A 15106-nucleotide genomic window follows, 5' to 3' on the forward strand; every position below is an offset into this window, starting at 1 on the left:
CAATTGTAACCCCTGGTATACAGAGTTTGCATTTCCTTCGCTCAAGGAGCACGGATCTACGCGCAAAGGTAGGTCCTGCAGTTCCCTGAATGAGAGAAGCGTCCTCGAGCGAAACACTAGAACACACACTCAACACTAGAGAGAAAAAAAAGTTTAAAGATTGGTGCAAAATCACAAAGCTCTCATACCAATGTCAAGTGTAGCAGGATTGAAATGGTGACAAGGTCTAGACTGTACACTTCCACAAATCTTTACTTATTTCATTGCGTTAATGTGTGCTACTTAGCACGAGAGATTGTTCCATTTATTTTCCTGAAGACAGGAAATGAGAGAGAGAGAGAGAGAGAGAGAGAGAGAGAGAGATGTGCGAAGGGGGGGAAAAGAGAGAGAAGAGGAAAGTGCACCCCATGGGGGTCCTAACCAACCCTCTCAAGGGCCCACCACGCCGTTTCCAATGTGGTAATTGCTTTTGATTCCGTAAATGGAATGTACACATGTGCAATACCTCAAGTGTAGACTCTACTGACTCAAATGGGAATATTGCCATAGTAACTCTTCAAGATGAGCACCTCCAGGGCTGATTTGATGCACCTTTGGATGAGTCTCGATGGGGGGTTGTTGATGGCCACCAAGGGGTAGATCTGGGGCTAATTTACGATCCTGATATGAGAGGAAATCAAGGCTGAAATCTGGCTGCAAAAACGCAGATCTGGCATGCAAAACGAGTAAAACCTCCAATTGTATGGCCCTAAACCTCAATAAGTGCGTCGACTTTTCCTTCAAATTTACACAATGTGTACATGCAATTATCCCAAGCTACATACTAGTGTTGTTGGATGTCCAGGAAAGTGTGACAACACCCATCAAACACATGTACAAAGCCATTTATGCAAGACGGTTGCAACTAACAAAAACCTAAATCTAATGCCGAACTAAATCCCTTAGGATCTATGGCAGGTTTAGCATGTTCACATGGCGCACACAGCCAATGTGCACCCAGTACCTTGTGAGGCTCCACAATAACCACCGTCAGTTCCCCTTTCCCTTGTATTAGCCAGCTTTGCGCTAAGCTCTTATCAAAGTGCACCAAGGTGCTCTAAAGATCCACTCGTACTGTTATCCAAGAGCCCTTGGAGCTCGAACCTTGTAGTCCTCCTTGAACCTATGGTCCTTTGCTGCCCCAAGACTGCCACCTACTAAATTTCGAGAAGAAATGTACTTGACGCCCGTGTAGACTCAATCCAATGTCAATTAATTGTTGCACTCGTATCAAGGACTAAAACAAACAAATGTAATAACTCATCCAGTCCTAATTGTGACTAGTGTGCGTGCAGCCAAAACCACTATAAATAGATAACTTTTTTATTGCAAGCAAGGCATGTCAGTTGTTAACATTAAGCACAAAAGCACAAGTCTATAATACACCTGTGTAATGCTATAACACAACTCTCATCTTTTCTATCAAAATGCGAGTCTTGTCTAGGTAATTAGTCAAGAACACAAAAAGACCTGCAAGCTTATCTAGGCAGTTAGTCAAGAACACAAAAAGACCTAAACAAGTTGAACCTGCAAAACCCTTCACATGAAATAAAAAATTGCCTAGACATAGGAAAACTTAGAACTACCCAGCTTATCTGAAAGAGGCCAAAAATGTAGCTTAAAGTTTTAAATGCAAACAAATGTCCCGTCTGAAATAGCCTTTATCAATTGGAATAAACATAGCACTCAATTTACCACCCCCCCCCCCCCCCCCCCCCCAATCTAATCCCAAGCCCCACCTGTATAAAGGTACAGGCACAGCTCTCGGAGGAACCCATGACATGAGAGCCTAAAAGACAACGGTAATTACCCTTCAAAATAAAACCAAAGAGATGCATATTCTCTGTGTGCTAAAGCAGCAATGGTCGATTTCAAGAGTTACGTGTAAACAAAACGATTTGATTACCTTAACAGGAAAAGTTCCTGCTGGAAGCTTCATAGTTAATAGTTCCCTAAGCCGGCGAACTGCCTTCACTTTATTTGCTAGAATATCTAGCAACGGCAACAGCTCCTCTGTTTTCAAAGGAAAAGAAGAAGTCAGCCAAAGAACAGGGCGAAGACCTTTTTTATACTCATTCTCTCCATTTGAACTGCTGCTTGGAGTAACCCTTCGTCTTCTTCCTTGCTGTTCCCTAGCTGAGGACTTTCTTATCTCTCTTTCTTTTCGGCGCATAGGGTGATCCTCTGACCTGAAATCCGAATAACGCCTATCCACAGACCTGCGACCTCCTTGGTACTTAGAACTCTCAATTTGATCTCCACCTGAAGAGTTCTCACCCAACAGGTCACTCACTTTCTCATCAATGCATAAAGAGCTTCTTGGAGGTGCCACTTTCTTTGAACCCTCTTGCTTGAAGCTCTGTCTACCCCAACCAAACCATCCTTTCTTGTCCTCTTTGAGCACACCATTTGGGTCCAATCCAGATGAGGACTCACCCTCCTTTGAGTCATCGGCACTGCACAAAAGAGGTGAAGCTCTCCTTTCATCCCCGTAGCTGTCCTCTTCTGCCTCCACATTCTCCATCTTCAGTGCAGTCTCCAGTTGCCGCTTTTCATCCTCTGTAAGAAGCTCTGAGAAATCATCTAGATCTGCATCCTCTCTCTCAATCTCTGTGTGACCAAACAGCTCCTCATCAGTCATTGCACCTGGAACCCGCCGAGACTTAACGCTGACTATCACATGGTGCATGTCATACAATTTGGCCTTCCACTGACCAACCATCTCTGTCTTTTCCTGCCGTCTCCAAGTCAATTGAGGATGAAGCTCAGCCTGGGTAACATCTATTCCAGGCCGGTACATGTTCGTTTGAGACATGGCTGCAACTTCTAATGCTATTTCAGCTTCCGTTGGCTGAGTCCCAGCCCCTTCTAGAGCATTCATAATTTCCTTATCCTTGTGCTTCAGCATGCAAAGTGATCCTGGAGCAAGCTTGCCATCCTCACTACCTTCTCCAAGAAACAAAAAGCTCTGATCTGACCTTTGTATTCGAAACCCGTCAAAACCAGCCAAAGTCATATCCGCTCGAAGATTGGAGCCACGCTTCCAGATTCGATACGTATCAGAGGGAGCAATCCTGCCAATGAACGGTATAACAGAGCTCTCAAAGTGGAAAGTAAGTTCCATGTAGAAGTCTCTCATTCTTTGCATGGCAGCAATAACTCTAGGAAGTCTTCTACACCACTTGGCCCAAGCCATAGGTTGATAGTACCTCATGATAACCATGGCAATGGCTTCTTCTCGGGCACAAATAGCCTCTTGCAAAGCACTCCAGCCCTGCTCATTCTGCAAGCTCCAGTCAATACCCGCTGCCATCAAGATCTCAGCTGCTGTAGCATCGCCTAATCTTACGGCTAAGTGCAGAGGAGTTTCCCTCCCTGGTACATCCCTACTGTCTAATACAGCTGAGACAGCCTCTGCCCGGTGCTCCTCTGCAATGGCATCACTCTCAGTCCGGATCTCCCCAGCCTTCGCCAAGCGTGGCAGTGCAGATGTAATCCTGCGCAAAGCAACATAATCCTTGCGGGCAACAGCCAGATGTGCAGGACTATGTAGGTACTTGGCGATCTCTTCATTTGAAAGATGGGCCATTCTGTTACTGTGTAGCCTTGTGCGAACACTATGTTTGCATGTTGAAGGCCTTGCAGAAGAAGTTGAACGTGCTAAGTTCCCAGTATATCAAAGAACGGAACAAATAATGACGTCCAGGGACTGTATCAAGGTATCAACAAGAGAAACGATAGATCAGATGCCGCTTGAAATGCTAGGAAAAATAATAGGCGTTCATTTAATGGCATCAGAAAACTGAAGAGGATGTGCAAAATGCAAAATGCAGAACCATAATACCATGGGTAGCTCCTGCCAAAGAGCATCCAGAGAGCCCAATGACATCTTGGATCCTTCACAGACTCGATGTAAAGAAGAGCAACAGTCGGATGAAGAAGCGTGACCCAGATAGATATTCTCGCAGAGAGGATCCAAAGGCGTCAAGACCAGCAAAAGCAATTAGACAAGGGACCAAATGCAACAGCTAGAAGGGGAAGCGCCTCGTTCCTGCAGAAATACACGAGGGTAGTCTGCATAAAGCGAACATGGAAGATGGGGACTTCACATTCTCGCAAGAGCTCGGCGAGAAAACCAGGTGAGCTGTTGAAGCGGCCAAAAGGCGCACACACTCCCCGCAGGTGCTCTCTCTCTCTCTCTCTCTCTCTCTCTCTCTCTCTCTCTGCTTGCTCCCTCGCTCCGCTCGATGATGGGAAAAACCCAAATTTTTTTTATCTGGAAGACCCACAAAAACACGAGGCCTCAACACTTTGCAGCTCCCTAGCCGTTGCTGACTTCCTACTGAGGTAAGGTGTCCTTCTCTCTCTCTCTCTCTCTTCCCCCTGAGGTTCCGCGCCGCGCCCCGCCCCCCCCCCCCCCCCCCCCCCTCTCTCTCTCGCCCTTATTACCCGAATCTCATAAGCTTCTGACACTAAGTTGTCAGTACTCTAGTATCGAATACTCTGATAATCTTCTTTTTTGTGTGTCTATGGTGAAGTTATCCTTTCAAGGCAGTGCCATTCTTTCAAAAAAGGAGTTTACATGCAAAGCTTTTTATTTTTTTGAAAAGAACATGAAATTGTATTGAGAGAGAAAAGTGTACAACTGTGCGTAGGGAGAGAGGCATCCCCCCCTATAAAAAGAAAAAATACAAAAAGAGAGAGGCATCCCAAAGAGGGTGTTCGAGAAAGGAGAAAGCCATAGAAAGCCTTTCCTTGGAGTAGAACTTCAACATCATATCCTTTCAACATTGCCATCTATGTATAACATATATATACTTCCCTCATGTGGCTTAGACAAGAAGCAGATAGTTTCTTGACGTATGTTGAGTTATCACCACAAAAGTGTGGTTGAAGATGGATTCAATTTTATGAGTCCAACAAGACTATAGGTAAGTGAATCTCCACAAGTTCCAAAGTGGGATTTCCATCCTTATGCATTCACCTACCAATAACTCCCTGGCTGTAAGTTGCTATCTTTGCAGCAAGATTGTAGAAAATGAAGTTTTCTGGCATTGTGCTGATAGCCCAAGAAAATGTGCTCCAAGTCTTCATCAACATTGCACCTTCTACATTTGCCATTTCCTATCTTGGCTTGGGGAGCTCTTACTCATGTCCATATACCTTGATGAATGATAATCCCATGCTAGAAAATTGTATTTGATATGGATGGAAAAAACCAAGACACATTTGAATATGTATATCCATTGCTTTGAGCTTAAGTTTAGGTTCCATTTCCTATTCAACCTTCTCCTAAGGTCTTCATCAAAGTTGGGCAACCTGTTGAAATTACTGCATGCCCATTCCCAGAGGGACAATTGCTTGCAGTGTGAGATCCCACCCTCCATTAGCAAAATCTTTACTTTTTCTATCTTGCACATAAGCTCAGAAATACAATCGGAAGTTAGGTTAAAGGAGTTAATGATTTGGGTGGGGGTCAACGAGATCCCATTTGTTTGCAGATCATTCCCGGTTCTAAGGCCTGCTTTAAAGCATTTGTAGGCTATAATGGATACAAGCCTTATAGTAAATTTTGGTATTTAGTCTGTCCATATGGGAATCTTGCAATAAGCAATGAATAGATAATACAGTAGTATGAGGAATATGTAACCCCTTTTGAATTTCAAACCAAGAATTCCACAAAGACATTGTCAATTGGCTTCCAATTGGCTTGATATTCCACATTGAGGTGATCATATCCCAGCATGTTGCTACAATTTTTTTTAAGGTGCTTATTAAGGAGTATCTTGGGAGATGCCCTATGGAAAATGAAAGCAAAAGGGAAGGTTGCACGGAGATCATGGAGAGCAATCGGTGGGGTAAAATGGATGTGTGTCCCTATTGCTGAGGCGGGACTAGGAGAATTCTTTTGTCAGACAGACATGAGACATCACGCGACTATGCACATTGCTCTGTTTGTGTGCCAGCTCTGGTGATGGTTCAACTCGCGGCACAAGGGAAGAGCTGAGGTTGGAGTTGGTGGCAGGAGGGGAGTTGCCGCATTGGGGGTCAAAGAGGGTTAGACGACAACTGCCATGTGGTCGTTGTGGCGAGGAGGAGACGTAGGCACTTGGCTTGCAAGGCGGTACGAGATCAAATTGGCATGAGAGCGGCAACTACCGACCCCAGCAGGGCAGCACCAAGTTGCTCTTAGACAGCACAACACTGACGTCTGTTCTTTTTTTTAATTATTGCAAGGAAGTGGACATGTGCTACAAGGGTTGCTCTCTGTCAACCTGCAGTGGAGGTGTCCTACACAGGGTCTCCTCTCTCTCTCTCTCTCTCTCTCTCTCTCTCTCTCTCTCTCAACCTGCAACAGAGCTGGCCTGGGCAACGCCTAGTCTCTCGCGCACACAAACCAAGGCACGGAAGCGATTACACAGGGCAGAAGAAGAAGAAGAAGAAGAAGAGAACGTGGCACTGCAAGCTAGCAGAAAGTGGCTCTAGGAGCGCGACAAGAGACAGAAGATCAACATGACATCAGGGCTCGGTCCGCAGGAGGCATAGAAGCAAGTTGTTCAACAATGGAATTTTGTATGTCTCGTTTCAGAGCATCACTGACGGTTGCCATTGCGTGAAGAGAGAGAGAGAGAGAGAGAGAGAGAGAGAGAGAGAGAGAGAGAAAAGAGAGAGAGAGAGAGAGAGAGAGGCGGGGGGGGGGGGGGGGGGGGGGGGGGGTATCTCCATTGTTAGACGCAGTTGACCAGGCCATGGAGCTTGTGGAGTGCCATGTCTCAGTGTGAAGGTACAGAAAGGAACACAGATCGAGCGCCAAGGTGTGAGGGTGGGGTGTCCTTGCAAAGCGGATGATGGGGACAACAGCACATACCTTTGGTGAAGGAAGCGATGCGAGGAAAGCTACGAGGTGAAGCAGTGTGAGGAGGATGTGAGTTGAGGCAGAAGCACACATTGTGGGCGAATACAGATGCCCGACACATGGTAGGGGTGACGTGCAGAAGCAGAACGAGTAAGAGAGAGGCGAAGTTATGTATGCACCTAGCGAGGCAAGTCTCGTCCTCTCTTGTGGTGTAGGTCTATACGTGAACAATCAAGACAACCATCGCCGGGGGGGAGGGAGGGAGGGGGCGGGGCACAAGACAGAGCGTGTGCATTGCTTGCAACTACGAACATAATGTTAAAAGCTAAGCAATTGAAAGAATCTTTGCAAGAAATTAATTAATGAATTCGAGTTAAAACAAAAGTAGCATCACCAAAACTTTACATAGTGAATGCTTGTTTACTTGCATTTCATCATTGACAAGCCTCGTGATTGTATCGCATTCACATATAGGTCGTTTGTGTCACTTCTCTTGATAAATCACTTAATTTAACTTTACTAGAAGAAGAGGCAGCATGCTTGAGTAGGTCCTCCCAATTTTGGATTCAATAGTTTTGAGGGAATCACACAAAGATGCCATTTGGAAAACTAAAGCAAAACCATCAGAGAGGAAAGGAAAGGAAGGCTACAAATTTTTTTATTTTTAAAAATATATTAAAAAACTAGCAAAATATCCCTCGAAAAAATTCCAAAATACTCCGCATTTTAAAATTTCTCAAGATACCCTTGTGCCTATTTTGGTTGGATTGTTCAAGATTTTCCTTTTTGACAATCTAGATCTGTTTTTCAGTGCTTAGCATGAAATGTGTCACAAATTACCTTGCAATAAAATAATGAAGCAATTATCTCCCAAGCTTGCTCAAATTCTAGACAATCAATCTTCGTATGAAAAGCTACAAATTTTCTATCTTTCTATAAATTTTATCTCGCAGCCAAGTGTAGGGGTTTTTTGGCAGTTTTGGAAAATTTGAGGTGCATTTTAGGAATTTTGACAAAATATTGGGGGTGTTTTAGGAATTTTTGAAATTTGACGGGTGTTTTGGGAATTTCAACAGATTAGAGGGGTATTTTGGTAATTTTTTCAAATATATAAATATGATAACCATAAGTATTTTGGGATTTTTTTCAGGTGGTTCTTTTGTGCCTTTGAGGAAAAAAAAGATTGGCTTCGCGCGTGGAGAGAGAGAGAGAGAGAGAGAGAGAGAGAGAGAGAGAGAGGGTGGAGATATTTTTCTCTTTGCTTTGACGACAAACGGCATCTCAAAGAGTGATATGTATTCTTTGTTTGCGCCATCACAGCTACGCTTTTGCTAACAGCAGAGGTTGTTCTGCCCGAGCTCCAAGCCAGAGAGAGGGCTATACAAGTGCATCTCATGGATATACAAGCCAAGGAGTGAGAGGGTGACGGAATCGGTTGCAAACTGGCCGAGCAAAACGAAGTTAGCCACCGGCAGAGGGCATGGCGCAGATATAGAACACGAGCTGACCATCGCGAGCCTCGATTTCCTCTGTCTCGTGCTCCCTTTCTACAGCTCTCCGGGGCTCAGCTTTGCTTTCGGTGCAGGATAGGTGAGCGTGTAGTAAATTCCTGGCGATGGACTCGCTTAGCATGAGACCGCAATTTCAATTTACTTCAGTTGCTTCCAAAAGAAATGGAATCTTGAAAGATTCCACCTAATCAGAGGGAGTGGACCGAGTAGAGCCATTAGTATGTCTGCACGATTTCGATATAACAATTTATTTTCATATCAATTTAGCAGAGCCGTATTTATTATTTTTATTAAAGATATATCACAATCATATGTGTAGGTTCACTAGCTTCATTTTCTCACAAATTTTCACGTTCTATTCATGTGCAAACACAAGAATTTTTGGACAAATTCTCACAATAATTTCCACATTTTGACTTACCTCAACATCATGAGCTTCTATGAGGGTATAGAGGACCGTCGGTTCCTATTGGTCCGGTGGTCCCCTGCCCCCAATCATGCCTAGTTAGGTATGTCGTGCCTCTCGAGAAGATGCTCATGATGTTATGCATTGTATAAATAACATTAAAAAAAGGCTCCGTTTTCTTACATGAGAAAATTTCCAAATCTTCTTGTGAAAAGGTTCAAGATTCCTTGACTAGACCCACATGTTAATCCATCGGGATGAAGAGATCAGGTGTACAAGGGGACCTCCACACGGGAGGAGGTAATTGTAATTCAATTACCCCCCTCAAATTGATGGTGGTGAGGATTACCCCTCCCACCAAAAAAACTCATGTAGCCACACGCACAAGCTATGGGCTGTTTTAAATAAAAAAGTAAAATGAATATATGGGGTTGGTGCTTTTGGACAGGTCCCTTGTGTATGCTTTTTGATTTGAAAGAATAAAAAATTGAAAGCCTTAGAAAAGTGGAAGCTATGAGAGAATAAAAAATTCAAAGTCTAAAAAAGTTGGAAGCTTTGAAAGAATAAAAAATATTTCATTGCACTTCTTTTCATGCTCTTCACCATTGAAATTAATGTTAGACATGGAAAGGTTTGAAAACATCACGCTGCACTGCCCTCATGACTAATTGACACTTCTCTCAAGTGGGATTTACGGTCCTTACTAATTGGGGGTGACGGGATTGGTTTTGCATCGTCCGATGGCGGTTTAATCTCCAAGTGATCACCATGTGATCACAATTAAAGCGAACACCAAGTAAATTTGATGTGAACATCAAGTGATCGCAAAGTGATCCCCATGTGAATCCCAATCGATATGTGATCACCTTGTGACCCCACCCATTACCAAGTGATTACTGTGTGACCCTGACTATCCCAAAGTGATTGTAGTGTGACCCCGTCCATCCCAAAGTGATCTCCAAGTGACCACCATGTGATCTCCATCCCGTCATTTTTGCTATATGATTCTATGTACACACCTCCACTTCAAGTGACACGCGATAGCTTAATGGGAGAATTGTGGCCTCCAGTTGTGTAGGTGGTGGGTTCGAGTCGCAGGGGCTCAACCGGCTGAAATCCTTTTATTCTTGAGAATAAATGGACGGTCCACATCGTTCGAAGATGTTGGGCCGTAGATCCCACCTGACAAAGTGGTGTCAAATAGTCCCGTGGACTGCACTAGGCAATCCACAAGATCCCAAGGCAAATTATTGCTTTCTACAAAAAAAGGTTGAGCCAACTGCAACCCAAAATGGGTGCAGTTGCTCTACCCCCCTCAGAACTATATGACACGGACATGGAGGCATGGGATCTATGGTGAGAGCATCGAACGTCGTAAATCTTGTCGGCACCGCAAAAAGTAATCTCGGGTATAAAAAGTAATCTAGGGTACCCGAGATGACTTTTTATACCCGAGATTATTTTTGGTCACATTTGGTATAAGAGTAATCTTGGACTCATACCATCACAATAAACACGCGGATGCTCGTGGTTAAGGCACGGGAGTCCCAAAGGTGAGGTCAAGAGTTCGAAGGTTGGACGCGAAGTAATCTCGAATGCAAAATAATCTCGAGTACCCGAGATTACTTTGCCGTGCTTGAGATTACTTTGCCACGATCTACGACTCTCATTCATCCCATCGTAGATCCCACCCCCTCAATACCCGTGTTAGATAGTCCCCAAACTCTACCCCCCTTCCAAATAACAATGACATTGTGCAAGATATATGTGGCCATGAAATAACAAATTACCCCCCCCATAGTGTGGGGGTACCCAAGAAGCATAATTAAGATTCTTCAGCTTTAGCATTGAAAGACTTTGTCACTTTGATTTGTAGTAGATTTCAATATTATTATTTCTTAAAGTTCAATAACTTTTTTGACAATACTCACAAATATTCTTAAAGTTAGTTTTAAGAATATTCTCAAGCATGACTAGAATTTGCAGTTTTTAATTATGCTAATATAATACACTCATCATTGCGAGTTTTGCAAAAAAAACAAAAACAAAGTTAGTTTTAATATTATTCTTTCTTGAAGTTCAATAACTTACCTATTGATCCATCATCACATCAAAGTACAATAGACTACCCTTGCAATAGACTACAATAGATTTAGCATTGCAATAGACTGCCCTTGATGTTGTTGTGACATTTTGTTTTTATACGAAGTGATATTTTATTATTGTCATCAAAGATATAGCAAAATCATTGTACGTTCACTAGCTTCATTTGCTCACAAATTTTCACATTGTGTCACTCTCATTTATTAATCTTCAACATTCCCACAGAATCTTTGCCGCCCAAAGGAAAAGAAAGAACACTCATTGTCGTCATCAGAAGGCCCCCCCCCCCCTCCCCCCCCCCCCCCAAAAAAAAAGTGAAAGAGCCACGGTGGGTGGTTTTCTAAAACAATAAGAAAGGGATAAAATCATTAAATTGAGTTCAACTGGAATCACTGTTTCAAAAAGGATTGCATCAGCTTAGCCTTGAGGCAGTTAAAATCGAGACTAGCCGTTTGCAAACCATGGTAAAGGGAAGAAAAACTGGTGAAATATGTGAGAAAATAGTTCAAAAATCATGCAAATTTTATATTTCTACTAGTATTTCCAATTTGTTTCTTTGTGAGGAGAAAACTCGGTCGACAACAGCTTAATAAAAAAGACTTTTCCGAATACTGACTATAATTAAGTTATAGAATGCAAGAAATGTCAAGCCGTGTGAGATAGTGAAATGAAATGTGAAATAAAAAGAACTCATCAATATGTGTGTGTGTGTGTGTTAATATATATATATATATATATATATATATATATATATATATATATATATATACTAGTATGTGACTCGCGCGTTGCCGTGGCTACATGTGCGTCAATTGAAGCAACAGTTGTTCTCCTTCCCTTCACACGGAGGGCAAAATGTTGACAAATGCCTATGATTCTCATGTGAGATTTTATAGCTCTTTAATACATTTGTGAATCAACCACCATTTTAACTACTTTCTAGATGACAATGTATGACACCACACATGGTCTAAGTGCCGCCCTCCACATTCACATCAACCAAGCACAAATCTATCTTTTGGATCAACACTATGTCTACCTTTTTGAGTGTAAGATCAAACAACTAATGAAGTGTAGTTACTCTCCACATTCTTTTGGATCGACCAAGGACAAATCTCCTTCTAGTTGGTCATGCCAAGCTCCAACATACTCCTCCTAATGATGACAAGTGTGTCCCTGCCCCCCCCCCCCCCATTGTCTCTATTTGTGTGTGTATGTGTGTGTGTGTGTGTGTGTGTGTCGAGTTCAAGAAATATCAAGTCAATTTGAGGTCTTTTGGGAATGAATTAAATAATGGGCTCCCTTCGCATGATGTCTTGTCTTAACATCCTATGTTACTCTCTAAGGAGGCAGCAAATTTGCGATTAGGCTAGAGACATCCCCCTCACACAACTGATATGGGACCTTGGTGAGTGGTAGTGGCCCTCTAAATAGACTAATAGAGAGCTGGTATCCTTCTTTGGATATAGTGTTTGCATTGAACGGGGAGTTCTTTAGATGCATTAGCATTCCCTCTCACCGTCCTTACCAATCAAGGCATTGGTCATGATAGCAACTCTCCATGCTTCTCTTGTGTAGTTTTGGTCTTGCATTTGGGGCATCACAGTCAACTAAATCATCAACTGCTATTTGTTGGCACTTAGGATGCATGTACCAGCCATGACCCTGTTGAGATGTCGAGCTCTACATCTTGAGCTGGCATCCACTACGGGTCTTGGCCGCTTATAGCATTTACTCACTGGCGCGTTAGGTGACCGACATGGAGGATCTCTGCCAGTGATTCTACAGCTGGACTACACTTATAGTGCCAGCCTAGTACGCTTCTAGCGAGTTCACACTTAGTGACCGCATGTACATATGTGCTACTTTTCAGTTTTAGCACTTAGTCATTTGTACTCTCTTTTCTGTAAGAAGAAGAAGAAGCTTTCCATCTCTGTGTGGTGTGTGCTTGTCTTGTGTAGCTCTCTTGCATCCTCATTCTTTACATGGTATCAGAGCTTGGTGCAGGCAAGAGAGGCTAAGAGAGCTAGAGCATCACAATCTCTTCATTCGCAATCCACGACCAGATGCCGAAGGCGCCCCGCGTAGCGGAAAAATTTTTAGGGGTTTTTCGCACAAGTTTCTGAACAGGTCTCCAAAGTGCAGTACACAGAGATTTTCTGTACAAGTACAGGGTTATATGTACGCTTGATTGTGGACACTCGTTGAGTGTAGACAGCGCTACAGGTACCACGATAGCAGGTTCAGCAGATTTGCAGGTTTTTGTAGATTGCAGCTATTTTGTCTTAGTGCTTCAAGATGTCTAACGGTTTCAGTCAGATTGTTACTGAGAAGCTTGAGAAAAATAACTACCTTGCATGGAAGTTCAGAATAACAAATTTCTTAAAAGGAAAAGGTTATTGGGACTATGTAGAAGGAGACAATGAAAAGGAACCAGAGATTCCCGAGGCAAATGCTACAGCAGAACAAAGAAAAGCCTTGAGGGACTGGTAGCAAGGCCAAAGCAAAGTGATGTATTGGCTTTCTATGAGCATCACAGATGGCATGATGGGCTATCTACAGGATGCTGAAACCCCCGCCATTGCATGGAAAAACTTAGGCAGAGTGTTCGAGGTGAACACCAAGGCCAGGAAGCTTCAACTAAAGTCGGAGCTAAATCAGGTTAAGAGGAACAACCTCTCAATCAATGATTATGCCTTGAAGATCAAGAGTATCATTGAGGCTCTTGGATCTATAAAAGTCTCAGTGGAAGACGATGACATTGTCCGTGCATGCTTGGATGGTCTAGGAGATGAGTATGTACATTTCAGGTCTTCCATGAATACAAGAGACGACATCCTTGTGTTCCAAGATTTGATTTCTATGCTTATTCTTGAGGAGAAGAACCTTGGTCTTGACACATCTTCTTCTCGTGGAAGAAATAATTCTTAACAGCATGCCTTCTATTCTAACTCCAATAGAGGTAGAGGTAGAGGTCGTGGTCGAGGCCCAAGGGGTTGCAGGAGCCAAGTTCAAGAAGGTCAATCAAATCAAAACAATACAGGTGGCAGGGGAAACCAGTCTCAAGGCAGGGGGGGTCAAAGAGGTCGTGGTGCAGGATCAAGCAGGCAGCAACATACTACAGATAGCAGAGAATGTTGGACTTGTGGTGAAAGAGGTCACATGTCACGTGACTGTCCAAAGGGAAAAGCAAGTGGAAAGAGAGAACAGGGCAACTATGCATCTACTAGCAGAGATGCAGATGAGAGCAAAAACGAGTGCCTGTTTGTTATGCAGCATGTAATGAATACAATGACTGTAGAGAATTCCACCCAAGATGATGTTTGGTATGTGGATTCAGGTGCCTCTAATCACATGACGTCTTATGGAGAGTGGTTTAGAGATATGCGCAAACCAGATGTGGTAAGCTATGTGCAAACAGGAGATGACACAGCTCACCCCATTGCTCATGTAGGGGACATACCTCTAAATACGAAGAATGGGAAATCAAAGTACTTAGCAGATGTACTTCATGTCCCAAACATTACAAAGAATCTTGTTTCTATTGGACAAATGGTTGAGCAGGGTTTGCAGGTTCGCTTCAATCCAAATAGTTGTTATGTAGAAGATTTCCAGAATGGCTGTAAGCTGATCACAGAGGCCAAATGTGTAGGCAGAATGTTTACGCTGAATGTAGACATGCCTGAGGTAAAAGCTGCATTATTTGCACAGGGCACAGGTGTTGTGGCTGATGTTGACATTTGGCACAAACTCATTGACCATGTCAATGAGCAGAGATTGCGCAGCATGCAATCAAAACAGATCGTAAAAGGTTTGCCCAAATTCAAGGTGGATGGTATGCATAAAGTGTGTGCAGCATGCCAGTTTGGAAAACAGTCAAAGGGCTCATTTCCACATGAGCGCAATGTATGTAAAAAGTCACTTGAGGTGGTGCACACAGATGTTTGGGGTCTAACTGATACTGCAAGTATACATGGTTGCAGGTATTATGTCTCTTTCATTGATGACCATACAAGGAAAGTATGGGTCTACTTCATGCGTAACAAAAGTGAAGTGTTTGGTCACTTTCAAGACTTCAAAGTCATGATTGAGAAGGAGACAGATATGCAAATCAAGACATTGAGGTCAGATGGAGGGGGAGAGTACTTCTCCAACAATTTTTCAGATTTTCTGCGAATGCATGGTATACGC

The 15106-nt window shown here is 43.2% G+C and overlaps 1 protein-coding gene across 1 annotated transcript in view; it reads right to left on the reverse strand.

Moving 5' to 3' along the window:
* Window positions 1-4437, reverse strand: part of LOC147429794 (uncharacterized) — a 46268-nt gene extending 41831 nt beyond the window's left edge. Inside the window, exons 1-2 of the mRNA XM_086496027.1 lie at window positions 3884-4437; window positions 1946-3748 (exon numbers count right to left, since the gene is read on the reverse strand). Of these exons, the coding sequence (XP_086352153.1) occupies window positions 1946-3628 (1683 nt within the window). The 5' untranslated portion in view covers window positions 3629-3748; window positions 3884-4437. The remainder of the gene's footprint in view (window positions 1-1945; window positions 3749-3883) is intronic.
* Window positions 4438-15106: the final 10669 nt, after the last annotated feature.

Source organism: Adiantum capillus-veneris, chromosome 22, assembly GCF_014529385.1.
Source record: "Adiantum capillus-veneris isolate H3 chromosome 22, ASM1452938v2, whole genome shotgun sequence".
Lineage (NCBI taxonomy): Eukaryota > Viridiplantae > Streptophyta > Polypodiopsida > Polypodiales > Pteridaceae > Adiantum > Adiantum capillus-veneris.